At 50.7% G+C, this 25,765-nt stretch overlaps 1 protein-coding gene across 5 annotated transcripts in view; it reads right to left on the reverse strand.

The window, feature by feature from the left end:
• Positions 1–25,765, reverse strand: part of CALN1 (calneuron 1) — a 140,809-nt gene that overhangs the window by 10,356 nt on the left and 104,688 nt on the right. For all 5 annotated transcript variants that reach the window (XM_033078551.2, XM_033078555.2, XM_033078552.2 and 2 more), the window contains one exon: positions 2,842–2,995. In XM_033078551.2, the coding sequence (XP_032934442.1) occupies positions 2,842–2,995 (154 nt within the window). The remainder of the gene's footprint in view (positions 1–2,841; positions 2,996–25,765) is intronic.

Genomic DNA, 25,765 nt, shown 5'->3' on the forward strand with positions numbered 1-25,765 from the left:
GGGGAGCTGCTGGCTGCATCCCATGGATTTGGGGGTCATGGCTGAGGGTGGAACCCTCCTGGCACCAGCACCAGTCCTGTAACCACTGACACTGCTGTGCCACCAGCTCTGTGTCCCGAGTGTTGGATCAAGGGAACTGCCAGGAAAATGCTGCTGGACTGTAAATCTTTGGGAGCACAGTGTTGCTGCAAATTGTCCTTTCCCTGTGTCCCATGAAATCACACAGCACTCACTGTCCTGTCCTGGAGATAAAAACAGAGATAAAGCTGAGGACAGAACTGTGCCTCTGTCCTGGGTGTGTCCTTCCCCTGGATGTGACATCCTGCAAATGACTCCAATGTCCAGAGGGAGCTGAGGAAACCCTGGACTTGGCCCTGACTACAAAACAAATATTTTATTTGGGGTAAACTGTGTGGTGAGAGGTGCAAGGTCTGTCATCCACATCGATACTGAAGAATATTTCATGGTCATAAAGACCTTATTATCACATGACAGAAATCTCATGGATTTGTATTGACAGGGATATTACTTGTAAAATACTCTTCATCACCTGAGCCAGCTCACCCAGGTGTGGAGAAGGGGAATGTCCAGTGTGGAGAAGGGTTTGGGCCTGCTCTGGGATCCAAGCACACACCCAGAGGTGACACTGAGTGCAGATCCCCCTTTCACCAAGGTGCTCCTGAAAGTCTCTGCTGTGTCTGCTCCCTTAGGAGATCCCCAAACCTCAGTGAGAACCCCTGGGGCTCATCTTGGCTTCCTTCCTCCCCAGAATTCAAGGCCCTTCAGTGGGGTGGATGATACAGAAGTATTTGAATTGCTATTGGAGGGGTGGAACTAAGAAAGGAAGTTCTTTTAGGATGCAATTCATCCCATCCCAAGGTAGCACCTAAATTAAACTCCAGGAATTCTACCCAAAAAGCATCTCCTTCAGTGCACTGATTAGAAGTGAGTGACCCCCAGGGAGACACCCCAGGACAGCTGGCAGCTATCCCTTAGTGCCACAATCCATGATGTGTAATTCCTGCTATTGAGCCCTGTAGGGACCCTGGTGTTTGAGAACTCTGAGAGCACCTGTGGATCATTCCTGGCAAGCCTGGAGAGCTTCAGGGACACAAATCTGTTCTTTCCTGGCAGAAATGCTCCTGTCAGAGCTGTCACAGATCAGACCTGTCCCCTTCCACTGGGATCTGGAGCAAAACTCCGGCCTGTTGTTGACAGTTCAGGTGATCTTTATTCCCTGCTGGATTTGTGTGTATCCCAACATCTAAAAAAGGGTCTGTTTTGCTTCTAGGTTCTGCCTGGCACCAGCAATGCCAAAACATCCCACGAGAAAAGCTGTTCCTGCTGTACTTTTGGAAACTGGAGCTTCCAAAATGAGCTGCTGAGCATTTGGGACCCAGTTTTTTTCTGGGATGGTTCAGCCAAGCTCCCAAACCCCTGCAGCAGTGACAGCTGGCTCGTGTCCCCAGGGATCAGCAGGTCAGTGGGCACCAACAGCTCCAGGCAAGGACGAAACATTTCTCCCTCCCTGCTGCCCTCCAGGAGGAACATAAAAATTCTTGCTTGGCCTGATTCAGAGAGTGCTGCTGCTGCCTCCCTCCTGCAGGTTTGTTAAAATTCAGCTGTGCTCCTCCAGCTTCTCTGCAGTGTTTGACAGAGGGGAGGGTAAGAATGGAGCTGCTGCATCTCCTTTGTTAGCCAGGCCAAGGACTGGGCTGCATCTTCATCCTCTGCTTTGTGCCTCACCCTGGTGCCCTTTCAGAGCTGTTTGACCCCATAGAATGTGAGAATTCCCCCCAGATGGTCTGCAGTGGCTCTGCAGGGCCCAGACTCTGAGCTTCTCTGTTCCATTTCCCTGGGCTCTGCTGCACATGAGATGATTTCATGGAATCACAGAACAGTTCGGATTGGAAGGAAACTTAAAAACCAACTTGTTCCATAGGCAGGGACACCTTCCACTATCCCAGAGTGCTCCAAGCCCCATCCAGCCTGGCCTGGGACACTAACAGGGATCCAGGGGCAGCCACAGTCTGGAGAACAAGGACCTGTTTGGTTGCTCCAAGCAGCAATACTTTGGAGCAGCATGAATTCCTGTGGCCAAGGAAATGAAAATGCTTCTTCTGAGGTGGCTTAAAATGGGGAATGTCCTTGCCAGTGTCAGCTCTGTCCAAGTGCAAAATCCACTGTAGATCCCAGTGTCTGATCCTAATTCCTGATCCCCTGTGGCTCTGCTGAAGGAAGGAAATGTTTCCCCTCTTCTGGGTGCCTCCCAGCACTGCTCAGCTCTTGACTTTGCAGAGCTCCTCACGTGCTGAGAGGAGCTGTCCTGGCTGAGGCAGGTCCTGGCAGCTCAGAGCAAAAGGTGCCCAGGGCAGCAGGGCACAGACCTCTGCTTACTGCTGGTGTTACAGTGCAGGACAGGACTTGTCCCAGCTGCTCCCTGGCAGCGTTTTGGGGATTTGAACAGAAAACTGGAGAGGCCCAACACAGCTTGGTAGGGACTGCCAGCGCCAAGAAAGTCTTTCCTGGTGAGATGAGGGACATAAAGGTGTTTCTGTAGGGAAGTTCAGCCTTAGACACTCATCTCAGCACGTCCCTCTGCCTGCATCCCCCTAGAGAGAGGGGAAAGCCCCAGTGCTTCATCCTTGTGCCTGAAAAAGGATCAGCTTTGCTGAGGGATAGAAGAGATGTGAGGGCAGCTGTTGAGCTCTCTGTGTGTCCTTGCTCCTCACTCCAAAATAACTCCCTGCCAACCCCAGGCACCCACTCCTGGATCAGAGCGAGTTTTACACCCACAGGAAGGAGAGAACTGAACAGAAACCCAGGGACTTTCTCTCTCACCTTCAAACTCTGTTTGGCAGTTGCCAGAGTTCTCATTCAAGCTCTCCTCCTCATTGATGATGATGTTCTCGATGTCCTTCATGGTGAGGTGGTCACGGAAGGCGTGGTACAGGATGTGCTTCAGCTCCTCCAGCGTTATCCTCTGCATGTCAAACTGTGGGAGACAGCCCAGTTACACCTGGGGCACGGGGCTCTGAGGAAAGCAGGCAGTGCCACAACCCCCAAATTGTGTTTTATCAGCCTCATTTCAACACCCCAAGTGGGCTGTGGCTCTTTGGGGCTGGTTGCACTCTAACAGTGAATGCTGGAAATGGATGTTGCCCCTGCCAGCTCCCTTGGCACTGGTGGAGCAGCAGAGAAACCCAGCCCTGTGACAGGAGCAGCCTTCCAGGCTGGAGAGGCAGCAATCCAGTCCATCCCAACAAATACAAAACCCTCAGGGATTCCCCTGGTAGCTCTCACACCTTCCATGAGCCACCACCCTGTTTTACCTCCCTAACCCCCCAGTTGTGCCTGGGTGGGAGGAACAAGAAGAGGACACTTCCCTCTGAGCTGACATCTGTTTTATAGATCCAGTAGGAAATGCTGTTTTTATGCCAACCAAGTGTTAACCCACAATTCCAGCTGAATATGAACATTTCACCCCAGAAGGGCGTTGGATACATGTACTTTGTGGTGTTAATTAATCCCTGTTGATGGTGCAGCAGAGAGCAGACACACCCTGGCTGCTGTGCAGTGCCAGGGGAGCAGAGCAGTCTCTCTGAGTTTAGGAAAGAAGGATGGCAATGTTCCAAGTCATGATGAGGTTTTCTGAGTGCTGCACAAGCTCCTCCTCTGTCCGCCCCTGGAACTGAGGCCTTACAGACCCAGGAGGGTTCATGCCCAGCAATCAGGGCTTTCCAGGGCTCCTCCAGCCCCTCTGAGACCCCAGCACCCTCAGGATACCCAGAAAAGCCAAACCCCTCTGGTTCAATGCCCCAGTGGAGGGAGGGCAATGCCAATTCACATTGAGAGAACAGGACAAACCAGGCAGGACAGGACAAGGGGAATGGCTCCCAGCTGCCAGAGGTCTGATGGGATATTGGGCAGGAATTGTTCCTGTGAGGGTGGCAGGCCCTGGCACAGGGTGCCCAGAGCAGCTGTGGCTGCCCCTGGATCCCTGGCAGTGTCCCAGGCCAGGTTGGACATTGGGGCTGGAGCAGCCTGGGACAGTGGGAGGTGTCCCTGCCATGGCAGGGGTGGCACTGGGTGGGCTTTGAGGTCCCTCCAGCCCCAAGCCTTTCTGTGATTCTGATTCCCTGAAGGCAGAAAAACCAAACCCACAAACTACAGCAAACCCCAGATTTGTATTGGCCTCGGAGAATTGTCTCTGAGCCAGGAACTGGAAATGAATTCCAGCAGAGGTTGAACATGAGCCCTGACAAGGTGGAGCAGGGTCACCACATGCTGAGGGGATGCCCCTGCAGGCAGGAAGTGACCACAGGGATGGAATTATGGGTTTTGCCAAATGGATAGAATCAGGAAGAGGCTCAGTGTCAGGCTGGAGTTTCCTGGGACGAAGACTCCAAAGGAACACAGGATGGTATGTTGGGTGAAAGATCCTTGGATTTACCCCCATGCCATCAGCACTGCAGGAAGCCACCTAGGAGGGCTGGGAACCCTGGGCAGCTTCACTGCCCCCTGCAAACCTCCAGCAACACCCCCAGCACTGCTGCAAGGCAACCAGAGGAATTATCCCAAATTTCCACACCTTCAGTTGCCAGGAGAAATGCTTTTTGTCACGGATCAGCATGTGAAGAGCACAGCTGCTCCCTTTTCAACATTAAAGACAGCAGAGCAGGGCTGGTGAGATTTGTTCGTGCACAACAAAGCAGGATGGAAAGTAGTGATTAAATTCCAGGGGGATTTGCAGCCCAGCTTTGAACTGGGCACCAAGGAGCCACTGGTGACAATGGGATGCTCACTATTTTTAGCCAAATCCCTGAGGAACAAGGACAGCAGAAAAACCAAACCCATCAGCCCTGCTGAAATGCTTTCCATCTGGACAGAGCCAGGAACTTTGTCTCTGGTCCCTGTTGTCCACTTCCCTGCACATTGCCTGCAGCAGGGTTGGGATTGGTGCAGGAAGTGAAGGGAATTGGAGAAATTGGTGTTTCTGTGGATGCTGGGTAAAACCAGATGGATGAGTGCAAATCTGCCTGCACACACAGGGATAGATGGGAATACTGCAGGGCCCAGATTAAGCAAAGGGCACTTATTTTCCTTCTTTAACCCCTTGGAGGATGAATGATTTTGCATGTATGCAATGAGCAGTGGTCAGGAAGAAAATCTCAGGCTGAACAACTCAGGAGTGATGAGAATCCCAGGATGGGTTGGAAGGACCTTAAAGTCATGGGCAGGGACACCTTCCACTGTCCCAGGCTGCTCCAAGCCCTGTCCAACCTGGCCTTGGGCACTGCCAGGGATCCAGGGACAGCCACAGCTGTGCCAGGGCCTGCCCACCCTCCCCACCCAAATGTCCCATGGGTAATGGCACAATTCTATCCCACCTATCCCATCTAACCCTGCACTGGGGCAGTGGGAAGCCATTCCCTGCGTCCTGTCCCTCCAGGTCCTGATGCAGGGTCCCTCTCTGCCTTCCCTGTGTCCCCTCCAGACCCTGGCAGGTGTTGGGAGGTCTCTGCACACCCTCTCCTTCCCCAGGCTGCACAGCCCCAGCTCCCTCAGACTCTCAGTATTTGCTGCTGTCCCTCTCTCCCAGCACTGCCACTAAAAGGCCTTTGCAGACTCTTCTGTCCTCCTGCCTCTGCTCCAGGCTGGAGCACAAACACAACTGTGGGAATCAGCTCATCCTCAAATTGTGCCAGCAGTAATGACTTGAGGGGTTTGGGGTCTTCCTGTTCCAGTTAAAATCTGTCTGGAGAGAAGGAATTGTTCTCTTGACAAATGCTCAGCTGCTGCTGCATCTCAAATGTTATGCTAATAGAGAGAGAAATTATCTTTTTTTATTGTTTTGTTGTCATTTGTATCTTTTAGGAAGTGGAAAAACCTCCGATGGAATTCAAAATTGCCCTCATGGGCACATAGGAGCTGGACACAATGATCTTTGGGGGTCCTTCCATGGCAGAACATTCTGTGAATTTATGCAGTGATTCTTGGTCTCTTGGCAGGGGCATGGTCCTTGCTCCTGCTCCTGCAGGACACCCTGAGCTCTGTGTCACCCTGGCAAAGTGTCCAGGATGGCTCCAGCTGGGGGCAGGCAGGGACAAGCTCTGCTTGGACTCCCAAGTAATTCCAATTATCCCTGCTCTCCAACCCAGCAATTTCCCCGATTCACTTTTCAATTACTCCAGGTTTTATTGTGGTAATGACAGGAACCAGGGAGTAACTCTTAACTTTTATTGACTCTGTGGGGAGGAAAATGGGGACTGTGGCAAGCTGGAAACTTTCTATAGGATTTATAATTAGGAGAAATCAATGGAGCTGCTTGTGAGCCTTGGAATAATTAGCTGTGAGCAGTGAAACACAAACTGTGCATAGGCTCAAACTCCAGGTGCTGCTGTGAGTGGGAGCTATGGAGAGCACCAGGAACTGGGCACTGCAGCTCCTGAGGGACCCCTGGAGGATGCTGTCCCATGAGATACCTGGAAGGGAAAGTAGACCTGATCCGATCCAGCCTGTAGCTTCCTTCTTGACTTAAAGTTCCTGCAGGGAATGAATCCCTAGCTCAGGTCCTTGAGTCTCCCTAAATGAAATTTCCCAAATCTGTGCCTGCCTTGCCTGTGAGCCCTGTTCCCAGGTAGTTCTGGGTCCTGTCTGGCCTGGGCTCCTCTGCTCTGTGCGGGAATGGCCCAATGGGAAGGGCTTGCTCCTTGAAGGAGTTAAATGCTGCAATAGCACCTCTGACCATTCCATATCAGCTCAGCTGTAAAATAAGAGTGGGAGGCTCCTCTCTGGAACCCCAGAGTGGCCTTGCTGCCCTGCACATGGGTGAGGCTAGGGGGACCCTGTAGTGACAGGAGCAGGGCCAGTCTGGGGACCTGCAGGGTCTTTCAAAGCCACTTTACTCAATAAGGGGTGGGACTGGCTGCTCTGGCAGGGAGGATTTAGCTGAGAGAGCACTTACACCCAGGCTTCCCACAGAAACCTCCTGAAAAGGTCAGCTGGGGCTGTTAAGGGCTCCAGGTGGAGCAAGATTTTGCCTCATGTTCTGAAAATTAATTCTGCAAGTCCAAAAGCTTCAAAGCATCAGAGAATCATTTAGGCTGGAAAATATCCTTGAACCATGGGCCTGACCCCAATTCAGCACTAAGCCAGGCCCAAAGCATCACATCTGCAGTGACCCCATTCCAGCATTAGCCATGGCCCAAAGCACCATGCCAGTGTTTCACTTGTTTCTCTTGTTTGGGGCAGCCCTGCACAATTTCTGAGTAACAAACAAGGCCTTTGTTTTGCCCCCAGACCTTCTGCATGCCTTGAATAATTCTAGGGTACACACAGAGGGGCTCTGCCCATGCTGCCACAATGGGAATGTGATCCCAAAAACACCTGGAGTCTGCAGAGCAGCTGGGCTTTGTGCACATGTATAGATAAATTTGTATGGAGAAATGTCTTACCATATATTATTATTGTTATTGTCATTGTTAGTATTACTATTATGATGGTTACTGTTGTTGTTATTAAACATTATTATTATTACTTAGAAGGATGAAGTACCTCTCCTGCGACAAAAGGCTGCAAGAATTGGGATTGTTCAGCCTGGAGAAGAGAAGGTTTGGGGTGGCCTCACTGTGGCCTTCCAGGACCTGAAGAAGCCAACAAGGAAGATGGAGAGAGACTTTGGAGGGACAGGACACAGGGAATGGCTTCCACTGCCAGAGGGCAGGGATGGATGGGATATTGGGCAGGAATTGTTCCTGTGAGGGTGGCAGGCCCTGGCACAGGGTGCCCAGAGCAGCTGTGGCTGCCCCTGGATCCCTGGCAGTGCCCAAGGCCAGGTTGGACATTGGGGCTGGAGCAGCCTGGGACAGTGGGAGGTGTCCCTGCCCATGGCAGCCATTCAAAACTTCATGGTCTTCAGGTTTCTTCCAACCCAAACTATACTCTGGAGTATGATGATAATAAATTGTAAAGTATAAAATATGTATACACACACACATATGTAAATGGGAACATATGAAGTATTTTCCAAATGCCCAGGCACACCCCTCTCCAAACCCTGCAAGAGGGAGCAGTGACCCACCCATGATTGATTTTGCCCTCCTGCCAGGAGATGATGTGGGCAGGGCAGAGTCCCATCCTGCCCGGGGCTGGATCCCAGGACTGAGAGCCCTGCCCTCCCTGCAGGGTGTTTCCCCATCCCCCATCCCCATCCCTCACACAGAGCTCAAGTTCGTGCTTGGCCCATGGGTCACACTCACCCCGAGTGGGGGCACAGGAACCATTTCCCCTGGAATAACCTGGATGCTCACCCAGTGCCTGGAGCACCCAGTAGGAACCATTCCCGCTGGAATGACCTGGACGCTCACCCCGCAGTGGGCAGGGCTGGTGACACCAGCGAGCAGTGGGATGTGCCCAGGAGAGCCTGGTGGCTGTGCCAGCTTGTCCCGGGGCTGGAGGAGCTGCCATCCATCCCGACAGGGACATCCCACATTGCCGATGCTGCTGGGAGCGGGAGGGGCAGCGCGACATTCCCATGGTGGAATTCTCTCCTCCCCAGGCTGGCTATCGCGACAGGACCTGCTCCTCCCGGCAGGACTCGGACACTCGGTGACAAATGACCAGCGGGTTTCATTGCATGTTCACAGCACACACTGACAAATTCACATCGGGTTTAAGTGCACATTCACAGCGTCCTAACGCCAAATACCCAGCCTGAGTCTGCACTATGAAATGTTGAGGAATTCCAAGCTCATCTGGCCCTGGCTGCCTCCTGGGTATCCTCTCACACACCCCACAGCCCACATGGGGTCATCAAGGAACATCCCTGGCATTCCTCAGCTCTGCCAGAGGCACTGCTGTCTGTGGCTTACACAGTGCTCAGGGCAGGGCTCCTAACACCCTGCCTTGCTCCCAGGGATGTAGGGGATTTTGTGGCTGTCCTGTGCAGGGCCAGGAGTTGGACTCGATGGTCCCTGGGAGTCCCTTCCCACTCTATTCCATAATGCTCAGTGTGGATTTGGAGCACCCCTGACAGCTGCTGGCTCTGTGACTCCTGAGACAGGAGTCTGCCAGGAACCCACGGGGACACATCTGGCTCTGGGGATGGCAAATGCTGCCGGGGCCAGGCTGCAAAGAAACCCCTTTCCATCCAAGAACCAACCTGGAGCTGTAATTCTCTCCTGGAGGTATAATTCCTTCTGCTGGTCTCAGCCCTCGTGAGGCTGGGCCCAGCCTTTGCTAGACCCAGAGTGATTTGGGGGCAATGATTTAAGCAGGGAGTGGCTCTTTGTGCCTCTCCACTGCCCAGCTGGGATCTAATGGTTCTTAAAGTGGGCTAAGAGGAATAGGCCTCCTGGCAGGCACCACCTCCACAGCAGCCACAGCAGGAACAGGAATGCTGGCCCATTCAATTAACTTGAAATAGTTTAGTAAACCACCGAGTGGTTTGGTGGGGTCTTTTTAATTAGAGAATGCTCTGAGGCTGCAGCACAAATTAACAGGCCCCGGCAATTTCTGTGGTGTGGGTTTAGGGCTGCCAGGCCTCACCCTAAGGCTGATCCTAATCAAAGGGAATCCCTAACGAGGGCTGCACCCTCCTGACCTTCCTTGGGGGAGCCTCTGAGGAAGCAAATTCCTCACATTTAATTAGTACAAAAGCTGGCAATTCCCATTTGGCACTAGCCATCTTCTGACAGATCTGGAGTTCTCATGGATTCCTGTCCTGGGGTAAACCCAGCAGTGGGCTGAGGTAACACTGCTCTGCTGGTGCTGGGTGTGTGTCCCTCTGCCAGCAGGGATTTCACCCTGAGCTGTTCCCCTTGGCTCAGTCAGCACAGCAAGGGTGTTCTGGGCAGGTCACTGTCAGGGCTGTGCCAAAATTCCAAATATTCCTAAGGGGATTTTCCATCTTTGCCCCACAAAATGTTTCTCCATCAGGGCAGAGCAGGGGTTCTGCACCCCAGGGGGACCCTCGGGGTGGCTGCTGTGTCTGGGAATGCTGGAATTCCTGATCCAGGCAGCAGCAGGGTGTGTGCCAGGCCAGGTGCCCACTGCACAGACAGCAGCCTGTGACAGTAACGACAAACCTGACAGCACAGGGGGGTTGTGGAGTGGAGGGAAGCCAAAGCCTTGCAGAAATAACCTCCCCTGTGTGTTCCACCAGGCAGATTGAGCCTGAACCTCGGGCCTCTTCCCCATTTTTCACAGGCTGCTGCAGATCCCTGCCTGGAGAAATGATCTTTGACGTGCTCCTGAATGGGATGAGGCAGCAGAAACCTGAGTGAGGAGAATGAATGGGCCCTGCTGCTGTCTCCTGAAACCCTCAGCCAAAGGAAACCCATTTTTACTTAGCAGCTACAAATGTTTTGAGAATGCCAGGAGAAGTGGATTAGAAGGTGAGACCTGCTCCTAAACTCCATAAAGGACACAATAATTAATAAAGGCTTTACAAGGCAGACCCAGAGCTGCTGTAGGGGCATCCTTGGCACTGCTGATGGTGGTTAACAAAAAATAATAACAACAAGGCAGCAAAGATAATCCTAAATCTAATCCTGCTGTGCAGTACCAGCCAGAGCCAAGATAGAATCCAGGATGGGTTGGGTTGGGAGGGACCTCAAAGTTCATCCCCGCCATGGGACACCTCCCACTGTCCCAGGTTCCTCCAAGCCCCAATGTCCAACCTCGATTTGGACACTTCCAGGGATCCAGGGGCAGCCACAGCTCCCCTGAGCACCCTGTGCCAGGGCCTGCCCGCCCTCCAAAGCAAAAGGGAAAAGAGAAAAAAATACCAAAGTTTTTATTCTCTACTACCATCAGCAAGTGATGTTCAGTCACTTCCCAGGAAGGACTCCAGCCCCTGGAGTGATTTCCCCAAAGGCAAACATTGTCAATAAGAAATTTTCCCCTTCCTCCCCCTGTTCTTAGCTTTTACATCTGAGATGACATCACATGGTCTGGCATATCCCACAACCTCAGGACTGGCACCTTCTCATTTGCAAGGCATGAAATACTGAAAAGACAATTTTTTTTCACAGTGAGAAATTCACCTAAAGCAGAAGAAATTCATCTGTGTAGGGAAAAGTCATGATTTGTCAACTGACACTTTGTAAGGAGAAGGAAGTAATAACAAATGTGAAATGCCAGATGTTCCTGATGCTGCTGATGGGGCCAGGAGCTGGCAGAGAGGAGATGGAAGTGCCACCACCAATGTGTGCCTGCCCAGTGCCCAGTCCCAGCAGCTGCACAGCCAGGCACATGAACACCACATTTGGGGCTATTTTTCCGACTTCTCCCCAAGCTGTAGAAAGCAGGGTTTCTCTAAAGCCCATCCATCAGCCCCCAAAAGCCCCAGGCTCCCATGATCACACATTTGCTGAGAGGTGACAGTGAAGCTCCCCTGGTGCCTGTCACAGATCTCTCCTGACAAGTCAAGAGCCCTGAGGGAAGTCAGTCAATCTCAAATTCAGCTGAAGACAGAAACAGAGAGCAAAAACCCTCCCCTGCTGCAGCTCAGTTCAGCAATTCCAGAGCAGAGGATGTGAAAAAATTGGTGCTGCTGCATCAAGGCTCAGAGGATGGGTAGGAAGGACAGAAATTATTTGAATATTTTGAATTTGTTTCTCTCTGTCACCTTGTGCTTGGATGTGGATTTGTCTTTCCTTATATTTGCATGTTGTAATTATTTTTATGTCACCTTTTGCTCTCCACATAGCAACCATTGTTTGAAACCAAGATTAATTCAGCTGAAAAGCACGACATCAAAACTAACGCCTGGAGTGTCTGCTCAGTTACTCCAGTGCTGGGAGGACATGATTTTTTTTCTTGCCATGCTACAAACAAGGTGATCACTTCTGAAGTCCCCTCTAGCAATTCACTTGGCATTTGTGAGCTCCTGGCAGCTCCCAATAAGAGAGAGAGAGAGCAGAAAATACAGATCAGCTGTCAGTGCTGAAAAATAAACTTCAGCAAAGTGATTTTAATGCCTGACTCAGTCGGCAGCAAGGAGGGAGCACTAGCACCTCCACACTGGGATAAATGAGCAGCTTTTCCTGCAGGAAAGTTCAGGAGGCACAGGGAAAGCAGGAGCAGAGCTGGGCCCCCAGCACACAGCTCAGCCCAGCAGAGTGCAGGTGAAACGTGGGAAGAGCTCACCTGGGAGTCGCCTCCTGGGGACAAGCAGGGATGGTGCAGGTTGGGAACACATTTAGGAGCTCCACATGCTTGTGTGGAGCCCACTGGGAATGCAGTGGGAACACTCCCAGCACCAGCTCTCCATCCCATCCACAGCAGGAACATGGGACAGCTGAGCTCAAGAGGTAGCTCAAAACAGAGGGCACAGCAGATGGAGCAGGTTCTGTGAATTTTCCTTCCCTGCCTTGTCTGAGCTGCCTGATCATCAGATTTTGCTGTGCTATATCACAATAAATAAATAAACGGCTTTGGATTATCTTTTATTAGAGGGTTTGGATTATCTTTTATCTTGGGGTATTCTTTATTGCCAATCTGACCCAGAGAGCTGAATGTAGAATCACAGAATATCCTGAGTGGAACAGGCCCCCAGGGATCACCCAGCCGAGCCCCTGTCCCTGCACAGACACCCCAACAATGCCACCCTGGGCATCCCTGGCAGCTCCTGGAGCTCTGGCAGCCTCGGGGCTGTGCCCATTCCCTGGGGAGCCTGGGCAGTGCCAGCACCTCTGGGGGAAGAACCTTTCCTGATCTCCAGCCTCACCCTCCCATGCCAGCTGGGGATTGTCACCAAGGCAGGAGAGCTCAGCCCCATCCCAGCCCTGAGCTCCCACCTTGGAACAGCCACATCACGGGAGAGAGCTCTGACCCAGGCCTGTGACATCAGGCTGCTAATTGCACTTCAGTTTTGCATGAATTAGAGAAATATTTAGCTCAGTGACACTTAAGGGCTCTTGTCCCACTAAAATAAACTGAATAAATTGTCACACGGCAGCTCAGCTCCCCCACCCTGTGCCTTGCTTGGACAGCCCAGGGGGGAAATCAAAGCTGGGCTTCCAAAGAGAGCCCAGCATGCTGGGGATGGAGCAGCTCTGCTGGGAGGAGAGTCTGGGAGAGCTGAGATTATTCAGCTGGAGAGGAGAAGCTCCAGGGTCACCTCATTGTGGCCTTCCAGTCCTGAAAGGTCTGACAGAAAAGATGGGGAGATGCTTTGGACAGGGGCTGGAGGGACAGGACACAGGGAATGGCTCCCCACTGCCAGAGGGCAGGGATGGATGGGATATTGGGCAGGAATTGTTCCTGTGAGGGTGGCAGGCCCTGGCACAGGGTGCCCAGAGCAGCTGTGGCTGCCCCTGGATCCCTGGCAGTGCCCAAGGCCAGGTTGGACACTGGGGCTGGAGCAGCTGGGACAGTGGGAGGTGTCCCTGCCGTGGCAGGGGTGGGATGAGTTGAATTCTAAAGTCCCTCTCACCCCGAACCATCCTGGCACTCTGTGATGCTGGAGATGGAAAATGAGCTTTATGCTACACTGAAATCTCCCTCTCTCACTGATTCCTCCTGACACCAGACCATTCCCCTCCAATAATTCCCTATTTCTCTTTATCCCGCTGGGTCCAAGACCTCATCTGGAGCCTTGCTGAAGCCTCCTCTTCTCTGCAGGTACCAATCCAATTTTCTCACCAAATTATGAAATGTGTTAATAAAATCCAGCTGATTACAATCCTGGAGTCCTCAGCTTCTGCCCCAGCTCTGAGAAGGACATGAACCTTCCACAGCTCAAACAGGGATATTTTTCTAATAGGAAATGTCACGGATCCATGAAAACTCTGAGCCCTGAGTTCACTAAAACCTCATTAATCAGAGGCCTAACAGTGAGAGGGAAGGACCTGGCAGCTGCCTGCAGACGCTCACCCTAGCAGGGAGCAGGACAAATGGCATTTACTGATGTGACCAATTCCATCTCTGGAAGAAGAACCTGTTGTGAGGGACACCAGCAACAGCACCAGTTTTGGGGTGGCCTTTTGCCTGGAAGGAATCTTAATTTCATCAGCCTTGGAGTCCAGATTTGGTTTCAGCAGTCTCTGAGTGCAGTCCCTTTGCAAATGTTACTTAATATTATTATTTACCCAAGAGCCTTGGCTCAACAGCAGCATTTGCATCCCATCCCATCTGCTGGAGAAATTCCTCCCTTTGCAAAATAAAAGTTCACAGATTTTGCAGAAGAAGAAGCTGAGGACAGAAACTGAAATTAATGCTGTGACACTCAGTGGAAGAAGGACCAAGACAAAGCCAGGCTGTCCTTTGCCTTCCCTTCAGCCCTGACCTGGGAGCATCTTCAGAGCCCCACTGGCAGAGGACAAAGTTGCTCAAGCCCAACTGGGATTGTGATCTGTTGGTGTTTGGGATCACATCCATCGTGCTGTGTGAGGGGAGGGGTTGAGCTTGCCAAGGATTTATCTTGAACTTTGCTCACTTGTCTGAACAAATGCAAATGTTGCTGCATTCCTGCCCTACACAGTGACCCCTGGATTTGGGGTCAGGCCTGGGGGTCCCCCAGCTCTCAGGGGTGACACCCCCTCAATGCCTGGCTGCAGAAGAGCTCTTGGAAAGGTCCTACTCCTTCCCTTGCCTGGGGTCAGGCTCCAGCCCCAGCTCCAGAAAATCCTTTTTCCTTGGTGACACACATCAAGTTTTCTGTTTTCCCTGCTCCCAAGCTGCCTTTCCCTGCAGGAAATCTCTGCTCCTTGGCCAGCTGTTCCAGCTCATCAACTCCTGTCATCTCTGACACTTTTCCTGGAGCTTCATCCTGGTTTGAAATCCCTCAGGAGAGAGAAATCCACATCTGGTGAGGGTTTTGAGTGGCCCCTCTTCTGCCCCTTTTCTGTCCTGTTTGGCACAGCCACACTGAGGGGAAGTTGTGCTTTGCTGTCCCCTGCCACCTGCTTTGTCATTTCTTGGGCTCCCCCAGTCTTTGCTGCCCTGAGAATAATTTCACAGCAGCTGATTTCAGCAAGAGTGGGTAAAGGAAAGCAAACAGAAAGGAACAATCTGAAATGCACTGAGGACTGCTGCTCTTTGGTAACTCAGAATTGCTGGATCCCAAAATCATTTGGGTTGGAAGGGACCTTAAAATGGTCTCGTGCCCTGGGCAGGGACACCTTCACTAGAGCAGGTTGCTCCAAGCCTGGTGTTTCCTCATCTCTGTGGTCCCTCTGTAACCTGCCTATTTACTGTGGATTCATTTTGCTGTCTGTGCTGAAGCCAGATGAAATATCTGCTTTCTACCTGAGTGTGTCAAGTGCACCAGGATTTTATCAGGGAGATAAGGTGAGCAGGCTCTGTCATATCTGCCTGAAGCCTAGGCATCAAAACAGGTCCGTTTTTCACTGATGTTTTTTCCCCAGTAAAGGGAAATGTGGATTCTTCGGGATTTTGGTTTGATTTTTTTTTCTTTTTAATTCCATTTGTGTTTTTTCTTTTTTGGCATCATGGTCGACTGAATAAAATTTACATTTAGGCAACAAAAGTTCACAACAGACTCTGCCACCTTCTATATTAAACCCTTTATTTCCCTCTGCATGCTCTGGTTGGAGAAGTTTGATGTTGTTGTTGATTCTCCAAGGGAAAAACTGTAAAGAGCTGCAGGGAAGGGAGTTCCTGAGCTCCCAGAACTGCTCTGGGTGTGTATGTGCACATCCATATCCATCAGAACTGATGTAATTAAAAGGAAGGCATTGCAAAATATAATTTGAAGCAGTTTGCAGCATTCATGCATAATTTTCAAATTATTTGGGAAGAGAGAAGTTGTCAGAGTTGACAGGGCAATGTTATATGCAGTGAGAAGGAATAAAACTTAGTCTTCAACTTATATATTCTGTCAATTAATAAAGGAATGGATATAAATGAGGTGCTCAGGATCTGGGAGAACAAAGGGGAATCTGCATCTCAGAGCTTAAAAAGCAACACATGCTGGGAAAAGACATCCTGGGAACAGGTGTTACTGTTAGCTGGTCTTCAGAGGTGCTAATGAAAACTCCCTAAAATTAACGGGAATCACAGGGAATCCTGAGGATTCGATAAATTTCTGGGATTTGGCTGTGTAAATTTGACACGCCTCCATCAAGGAAATGTTATCACTCCTCACCTCAGCCCTGCAAGCAGCTTCAGTGAATTTCCCTGAGCTAATTGCTCTTTAATAGTTTGTTGTGTGAGCACTCGCTAATTACAAGTCAGCAGCTTTGTGAAAACACATCTGAGATATTCCTACAGGTGAGAAATGGGTTTGGGGAAGAAAGGGATTTTTGACAAGAGTGTGGTTTGTGAGTCTTGGGTGATCTGAAGCCCTGCTTCAAACACCAGCACTGAGTCAGAGCATTGTTGTCATTAGACATAAATAATTCATCAGGTGAGCAGATCCAGGCAGCTCTGGCCTTTCTCTGGGTGCTGCATTTTAAAATAAAAATAACCCAACTCTTTATGCTGTTGTTTGTTTCTTAATTCTCAGATTCACTATTTGAGCCCAGTGCAGCACACGTTGTGATCCCAAACTGGAGCATTCCCACAGAGATGGGGAACAGGAGGAGCTGCAAAATGGGGCTGGGAGGGTGACCCAGGGCTGTGCTGAGACCTCAAACCCTGGGGACAGTCCTGGGGACAGTCCTGGACCCCTCACTTCAATACAGACCCTGAGGGGCTGGAGCATGTCCAGAGAAGGGAACAGAGCTGGGAAGGGTCTGGAGCCCTCAGGAGGGTCTGAGGGAGCTGGAAAGGGGCTCAGCCTGGAGAAAAGGAGGCTCAGGGGGGACCTTGTGGCTCTGCACAAGTCCCTGACAGGAGGGGACAGCCGGGGGGGTCGGGCTCTGCTCCCAGGGAACAGGGACAGGAGGAGAGGGAACGGCCTCAGGCTGGGCCAGGGGAGGCTCAGGGTGGACATCAGCAGGAATTTCCCTGTGGAAAGGGTGGCCAGGCCTTGGAAGTGGAGTCCCCATCCCTGGAGGTGCCCAGGGAAGGGCTGGACGTGGCACTCAGTGCTCTGGGCTGGGGACGGGACACAGTGACCCTGGAGGGCTTTTCCAGCCCCAGTGATCCTGGCATTCTGTATGGTCCTGGGTGTGTGTAGCAGTGCCAGGGCTGGTGCTGAGCTTCCCTAGCAGGCACAACAGCAATCCCAGCAAAGCCAAAGGGCAGGGAGTCCCTCCCACCCTTATATTGCATTTCTGCTTCTAACTTCAGCCTTGGCAGAGACTTTCAGATCAGTGGAATGGGATAAATTCCCAAGAAGATGCAGGCTTTGCTAACTACAGAACAAAAAGAAAGGCAGAAGGAATCCCCAGGCATCATTAGCTCTGATTGTAATTTATGCAATAAAAATAAAAAGTGATGGCTTAAATTGGAATTTTCTGCTGCTTCTGGGAAGATCAATTGGAGTTTTTATCCCACATTTAGATGCTAATGGTGAAATCCATCACTCCAGGGCCATTCTGGGGCAATGGTGGAGTTTAGAGATTGATGAGAAGCAAATTCCTGATGAAGTATTGAATGCTGGAAGAGAAAATATTGAATATTGGAAGAGGAAATATTGAATGCTAGAAGAAGAAATATTGAATGTTGGAAGATGAAGGAGATACAGCATTGGCTTTCAGAGAACATCAGAGCTCATTTTCTCCACTGATGGGAGTGGAACTGTGGGGTCTGGACTGCTGAAGTTCAAGATGAGGGTCTATTACAGCTGCTATTTGCTTATTTCATGCAAAGGAAAAAGAGAATAATGTTTGCTTTTAGTATTCCCTAAACTCCATGTCTTTCTTTGGGAAGAAGTTTTCCTCCTGGTGGATGTAAGAACCCGTGATGGACACGGGCATGGCAGGTTCAGAGTAGATGTCAGGGGAAGAATCCCACCTTCACTGCAGAAGGGAAGAAGAGAGACCTCAAGTGAATAATTTGCCAAGTTATTTTGGGAAGTTCTGTGAACTTCCAGCACATCCAACTTGTGCTGTCAGGAAATTTCACACCTTGCAGGAGAAATCCACTCCTTGGGCCTGCTCTGAAACTGTCTCCTGTTTCACTTGTACCCTCCCCAGCTCCAGTCATCACCTTCCCAAATTCTGACATAGAAAAGATAGCCCACTTATCTTCTTTTCCACCTAAGTTTCTTCTTTTTATTCACTTAGGTTTCTTCTTTTCAGCCACCAAAGTTTTCTCTTGAGGAAGCACCACCTGAAAATCATTAAGGTTTCCTCCTCATTAACTTCTCCCATCCCCTCATGTCCCTTCCATGACACAGTGGAGCAGATCCCAATGACATCCAAGGAATGAACACGCACCACGAGCTGGTTTTTTCCCTATTCCTTTCTCAACCTTTCCCAGTTTTCTACTTCCTGTTTGACTGCTGAGGGCTGAACCAACATTTCCATGGATCTGCTAAAAAAAACTTCAGGATCTCATTCCCAAGTGCTGCCAGCCCTCTCTGAGCTCCATGGATGCCCGGTATGGAAAAGGACTGGTGTCACTCTGTGTTTGTTTTGCCATGGAAGGAGGGCACCAGGGATGAGCATCAAGAGCAGTATCTTTCCTCTGCAGCCTGTGTTCCACATCCTTCTGCCTGTGCCCAAAAGTGAGAACACAGACACTGGAACCAGCCTGGCCACCATCCAGATGGAGAAATCAGCCACCTTCACCCTAGAGACAGCTGTCCACTGGCTCACAGCTCCCACTGGAGAGCAAACCTGCAGGAAAAGCCCCTGGGGTGCCAGGAAAAGGAGCATAATCCCCATTCTGGTGCAGCTGTGTCCAGCAGCTGGGTGAAACTGGAACCCCAGAACTGGAAATGACCCTGCTGGTGTCCTGCTCCCATTGCAGCAGTTCCCCTCCCTCAGTGTTCGCTCCTACAGCTGAAACTGTAATTCTCCAGGTTTCTAAGCTGGAAAAGCACCAGTCTCCTCCATGGTCTCCTGTCTAACCCAAGTAGGTGTTTGTTAATACTCAACACAGGGGTTCACCTCTTCAGGAAGAGCTGCTGTACCAGTGAATCCAAGGAATCTGTCCAGCAGCCAGATGGGAACAGCTACAAGGAAGCAATTTTAACAATGAGCCAGGAGTCAGGATTCCCACCTTCTCCATGCACCAGTGCCTAGGGATGTGTGTCCAGAAAATCCCCTTGTGAAGAGAAAGCTCTGCTCTGGGATTGCTGCTGGCTTTGGGAGGAGCTGGGATGGCTCTAGCCTCAGTTCCTCACCACAGTGACTGATCTCTGCCTCAGCTGATACCTGCTGCTCCTAGGTGCCAAATCTGCTTTTGGATCTCAACCTGGGATATCGAGGACAAACTCCAGAACCTCCCTGCAGGCCCTGGAGAAGGAAAGGCTGGTCTCAGGGAGCCCTTCTCAGTTTGTAGCTGTTTCACTGTGGGGCATGGGCTGGAACAAGGGGAGTTTTAAGGTCCCTTCCAGCCCAAACCATTCAAGGATTCCATGATTCTGTGATTTCATAATACTGTGATTCCACAATTCCATGATTCTATGGTGTAATGATTCCCTGATTCTATGATGTAATGATTCCATGAGTTTGTGATTCCAATGTTCTATGATTCTATAATTCCATAATTCTATGATTCCATGATTTCATGACTCCATGAATTCATGATTCTGTGATTTCATGATTCCATGATTTAATGAGTTACATTTTACATTTCTCTCGAATCCAGGAACTGTTGGGCCAAGTGGGTTTTTATATTTTGGAGAATTGTGCCATTTTCCTGCATTTTAAGGGCTGGTGGGAATTACACTGGCAACAACCAGGAAAACCTGGCACACCTGAGTTTTCTGTCTCCTTATCCATGGAAATTTGGCTCATTTGAATGGATAACACAGCTCACTGATGTGAACTCATCCCCTTGACACATTGTGTTGTTTTATGCAAACCCCTGAGCACCCTTTGGTCCCAAAGCCTCAAAGTTCACCAGATCCAGGACTAACCCACTTTCCAAATGTGCAGTTTAATATTTTGCACTGCACATCCAGTTTCTCACTGGAAATAAAAGGGAAAACCAACTTGTTTATCAAAGTTTCATTTTGGCACAGCATTATCTTCAACTGCTCCACACAAGCTCCAGTTACTGCCTCAAATTCAGTGTGGGAGGGCTGAGACTCCCCAAAAATCCCACAGTAGGCTGGGAGCACAGCTGCAGCTGAGCTCCAGATGTGCTCCTGCTGAGTCAGACTGCCTGCAAACAGAGGAGAACAAAGAGGGCGGGATTGGGAAGGGATTTCTTGTTGGGTGTTATGAAAGTGGAAAATGGATATTATGGATATAAAAGGCTAACATAAAATCATGGAATGAGGAGTGAATGCTGAGTTAATAAGTTGAGTTTGCATTTTCAGTGTGTGAGCAAGGAAATAATGGATTTGGTTTAGGAGGGGGGTTGTTTTTATGCCTTTTATTACTGAGGCTGCTTCCCTGCCTGGCAGTCCTTCTGAGAACTCCTGACTTCATCCCCAGCTCCACAGGCACATGAAAACAAAGGAATGATGGAGGAAATGTCAGCCAAGCATTAGGAAAAAGCACCCAAATAGCAAAACAAAGCAGCTGAGTCCTTTCCAGGGAGGATGGAGCAGGTCTTCCCACGTGAGAGGCCATGGCAAAGGCTCAGGTAGGAATTAAACACAAATCCAGGTGTCTGCATTGTCTGGGTTATCTGGAATTGTTGCACACACATCCCAGCAATGCATTGGACTCCAAAGCCTGGTGTTAAGTAGAATCCAAAGCACAACGGTCACCCCCCAGGGCAAAAGGAGGGGGGCACAAAATCAAATCTGAAAACACAAAACATTTCTTTTCCCCCAGCAACCATTTCTTGGTAAAATGACAGACTGGAAAAAGGAATAAATGCTCCCTAGGTGCTCCACCGGGAACAAAGCAAGGTGGCAAATCCATGCTCTGGCTTCTTAGGGTATATCTCAGGGAAAAGTTCTTCCCCCAGAGGTGCTGGCACTGCTCAGGCTCCCCAGGGAATGGGCACAGCCCTGAGGCTGCCAGAGCTCCAGGAGTGTTTGGACAGGGAGGGGTTGTTGGAGTGTCTGTGCAGGGCCCGGGGCTGGATGATCCCTGTGCTCCCTTCCAGGATATTCCATGACTCTTCTGGGGGATGGCGAGTGCTGGCTTTGTGCCTCTGGTCAGGCAGAGCTTTGGCCCAGGAGCCACGAGAGCAGAGAAGCAGCAGAAGCTGCTGGGTGTGGTGTGTGCAGAGTCAGCACTGCCCAGCAGCTGCTCCTTTGCACGTTATGCCTCCTGATGGCTTCCAAACCATGGCTTTCAGCATCCCCTGCTGCTTCCAGCCCTGCTGGAGTGCACAGCCAGAAGGTTTTTAGACAGAGACAAACTCACTTCTCAACAAGATCCAACCTCTATTCCCAGTGTAAGGAAACTCTGAAGCTCTGCTGGATGAAGTTATTAATAAAAGAAATGTAAACACACACAATATTTGCAATAATTCCCCATTACCCACTCCACAGGCAGCTTGGAACAATGCACGTGGAGCAGCAGCCCCGTTGCTCTCTGTTCCTATCAGTACTGATTTTATGAGGATGAGATTTTGCTCTGAAATGTTTCAGAAGCAAGTGAGAAACAGATGGGGAAGGAAGCTGCACATGGGCAGCGCTAAATCCACCCTGTCTGTGCTAAAAGCTCTTGGTGCAAGGAAAAGTGATAAGCACAGGGACATTTTGGGGCAGCAACAGCTCAAAGGAAGGAATGCAGCAGGCTGGCAAATCAGGCAGGGCTGAGGAGCTGGGGAAAAAAAAACAGGTTTTCCTGGGATTGAATAAAGCCAGAGGTCCAGAACTGTGGGAGATGTCTTTCTCTGCAGGAAGGAGTTTGCTTGTGATGCTGCCGCAGTGGGGACAACGTGGGTTCTGTGCCAGAGAACTGCAGCTCCACTGCTGGGATCTCTGCCTGACCTTCCCACGCTGGGGGGTGAGGAACTGGTGTAAAAAAAGGGAATCTTCCCCCTGGCACATCCAACACACTCAGGTTCAGGTGCTCCTGAGGGTGACAAACAGAGGCCTTTTGAGCCATTGGCAGGTGGCACTTCAGGGAGCTGTGGCAGGAGGTTCTGAGCCATCCTGAGCAGGTGACCTCACTCCTGAGCCATCTCCATCCCTCCCATTCCATGCCCCAGTGGGTTGGCAGCAATAACCCCACATGCCTCAGCTTCACAAAGCTCAGCGCTTGTGGGATTTGTTTCCAAGGAACACTGAAAACTGGAGCATCCATTGAACCTGGGAATCATTGTAATTTAATTAAAATTTTATCTTGTTGATCCGACCATACCCTAAAGCAACCACAAGCTCTGCCTGTGTGATCAGATCAGTTCCTGGGATTTCAGGAGTCCTGCTCCCCTGGTAGCTCATCACACACTGAGACTGAGGGGATGTGAAATTCCTGCTTCCCGCAGAAAAATTGAACATGCAGCACTTGGATTTACTCCTCAAGGAGCCAGAGGAGAAAGGGAACGAGGGAAACAGGAGAAACCAGAGCAGCTGCAGTGGATGTGCCCAGGCACGGGCTCTGCCACAGAGAGGCTTCAAATGGAGCCCCAAGTCTGTTTTGCTTGGAAAAAAGGGGGAGGTTCTGTTCATTAAGTGACACATCCAAGGGAGAGTTTGAATCGCAGTGCCACGGGGACTGCAAACCCCAGTGTGGGCAAATCTGTGCCTGTGCTGAGGGGAAGACATGAAAAGATTGCTAATTAAAGCCATTAACTGATTGACTTCTCCCCTTAAGCCTAGGCTCCTGCTCCCTCTGTGGCTCAGCAACTCCAGCAGGATGGATTTGATCAGCAGATCCCTCTCCTTTGACAGCTGAGTTCATTCCTCAGCTGCCCCTGGGATTCTGTTCTGTGAGGGTGTCTGGCAGAGGGATGCTGGTGGAGGGATTCACTCCCTGATCCAGCCTTTTGTCACCTTCCAGGTGCCCCTGGGGTGCTCTGGCTGCATAACTGTGGCCCTGTCACCTCTGCAGGTGGGGCCTGCCCTCAAGCAAGGGTTGGTCCCCATCCCCACAGATGAAAATCCGATTTTCTGGGAAATACTTCCAGCCTAGGTACCTTCTCCTGCTCTAAAGAGAACAGAGACTTATGAATCACTGGGTTCATCACGTTGAAAGAATGTGACTTTTTATTGTCAGTGATATTTGAAGTATTTAAAGTTTGAACATGTCTTGTTCATGCTAAAAGGGAACAGGGCTTCATCATCCCCCACCCACGGTGACCTGCACACTGAGAGGGAATATTGCTGCCTCCTCAATGTCACTGCAATTGTCATTGTGCCCAAAAGATTCTCCAGTTTGGCAAAACTGGCTAAAAACAAGTGGCTGAAAGCACCCTGACACTATCCCCCCCTTGTACTGTGCAACTGGGGACTGTTTTCAATCAATGTCTAAATCAAGGTTTCATTTATTGTTATGATCCAGCAATCCAGGAGCTCCTGAAATCCCTTTCCATGTCTCCAACATCCAGGCTCTCCTCTTCGGATTCACATTTCAGTGATAGGTTCAAATGGATGGATCTGTTTGTGTTTGATGTCCTCCCATTTCCTGTATCTCCTTCACTTTGACTTTAGGTTGGACGTGATGATCTCAAAGGTCTTTTCCAACCTTAATGGTTCTCTAATTGGGAACAAAAAATGTTTCAATCCCTGCAATGAGCTGAGACTTTGACCTCTGCAGCTTTTCAGGTGCAACACCAGTGATCAAAGTCCTCATAATCAGGGATTTTATTTATTCCTTGCTACAGAAAAGCCTTCTCAGTGGAATTCTAGATCTCATTTTGTATGCAGTTCATTACTTGGGACATGGTGGCTGCACCTGCTTGAGGTTTGTGTTTAAAGAGAGGGGCAGGTTATTGGAAATGATCTCTCTGCACATCCAGTGTGGCCACAGCAGGAGCTGCTAATTCTAATTCAGAGCACCAGAGCTGTGTCCTGCTTCCCAGAGCCAGGAAATCATGGAATTAGAGAGTCACAGAATCATGGAATTTGAACATCTCAGAGAAGCTGTGGCTGCCTCTGCACCCCTGGAAGTGTCCAAGGCCAGGCTGGACAGGGCTGGGAGCAGCCTGGGATAGAGGAAGAGGCTGGAACAAGGTGGCCTTCAGGTCCCTTCCACCCCAAATCATTCCATGGCTCCTGGGATCTCCTCCTGCTCCCCTCTTTAGTGCAGGAATTAAGGCAAGGAAGCCTCCAGGACTGGACCTGATGAAGCTGCACCAGTGTCTGACCCAGAGCCATCATCAGCACCACTGTGTCACCAGGAGTGACAGCCACGAGGGGCTCCTGAGGCTGAGAGCCATGATGGGGACAGGTGACAGCCACCTGTGTCCCCACCCCTGTGTGACAGAGGAGCCCTGGTGCCTGGCAGGGAGGGCACAGAGGGTGAGGGACACTGCAGCCCCCGCAAAGCGCTGCCACCCCACAGATAACGACCCGGGAGTGACAAAAGGCCACTTAAAGGCTTAACTGGGACTTCATCCCCCCCTCAGCCCCCTCCCAGCCCTGGGGGCTGTGGAAGCAGCTGAGAGCTGGGGGAGCAGCAGGAGCATCCTGCCTGCCAAGGGGCGCTGAGCCCCCAGTCCTCGGGCAGCTGTGACCCAGCCAGGAAAGGCTCCGAGGGATTTCATTGTGCAGGCACTAAATGAACTGACTGCAGCTTCGATTGCAGGAGCAATTTCCATGTCTATCAAATAGCACGAGGTTCTGAAAGCAGCCAGAGGCAGGTGGGGATAATGTAAATTATCCTGGGCAGGTTTAAGGTCTCTAAACAAAGTCTGTAATGACCTTAGTAAGGACTGGGTTGTTCCTGATGTTGTGGAAAAGACACTTTCAGGGAAGAAAAGCTCGGAGCTTTTCCAGTTTCACATTAAGAAAACAAGAATTAAAATTATAAAGTTATCATAATAAATGCAATAAAGTTACCACATTCCCCACAAATTTCTGAGATGCAACGAACTCCCCACCACACAAGTTGTCAGCTCTTGTTGCAATTAAATTTTTAACATCATCTTATTTCTCCTGCACCCCTGGATGCAGGAGTGTGACAGAACACTTCCAGGGTGTTTCCTCCTGCAGATTCCAGGCCTTGTCTTCTATAAATCCGATTATTCTTGCCTTGTTTTCCTGTCTGCTGTGGGACAGAGGCAGCAGCTCCATGCCCAAGCAGGGGAACTGTGTCAGGGTTAAAGTCAGCACTGATTACCCAACACCTGGAAAAGAGCCGGGCTGGAAGTAGAGAGAGGATTAGAATCGTTCCTGGTGAATTTTAATGGCCTGTAATCAGCCACTCCATGCTGATTACCACAAACGTCAGGAGCTTGTCCTCGAGTGTGCATGGCTGGGGTGGATTCGGGCTTTGACTGCCCTGATTTAATTCCTGCTCAGCAATCAGTGCTCAGCTGGCTCCAGAGCCATCCAGGTAGGGAGAGGAGAGGAGAGGATTCCTCAGGGCTGGGGGCACTCCCAGCCCTCTGTCTGCTCCTTCTCCCATTGCTCCTTCCCTGCCCTGGCAGAGTCCTGCTGGCCCCTGGATGTGGGAAAGAACAAAATTCCTCCCTGTGAGGGTGGCAGGCCCTGGCACAGGGTGCCCAGAGCAGCTGTGGCTGCCCCTGGATCCCTGGCAGTGCCCAAGGCCAGGTTGGACACTGGGGCTGGAGCAGCCTGCGACAGTGGGAGGTGTCCCTGCCATGGCAGGGGGTGGCACTGAATGGGCTGCAAGGTGCCACCAACCCCAACCATTCTGGGATTCTGTGA

The sequence above is a fragment of the Catharus ustulatus genome, chromosome 22 (assembly GCF_009819885.2).
Source record: "Catharus ustulatus isolate bCatUst1 chromosome 22, bCatUst1.pri.v2, whole genome shotgun sequence".
NCBI classification, from domain to species: domain Eukaryota; kingdom Metazoa; phylum Chordata; class Aves; order Passeriformes; family Turdidae; genus Catharus; species Catharus ustulatus.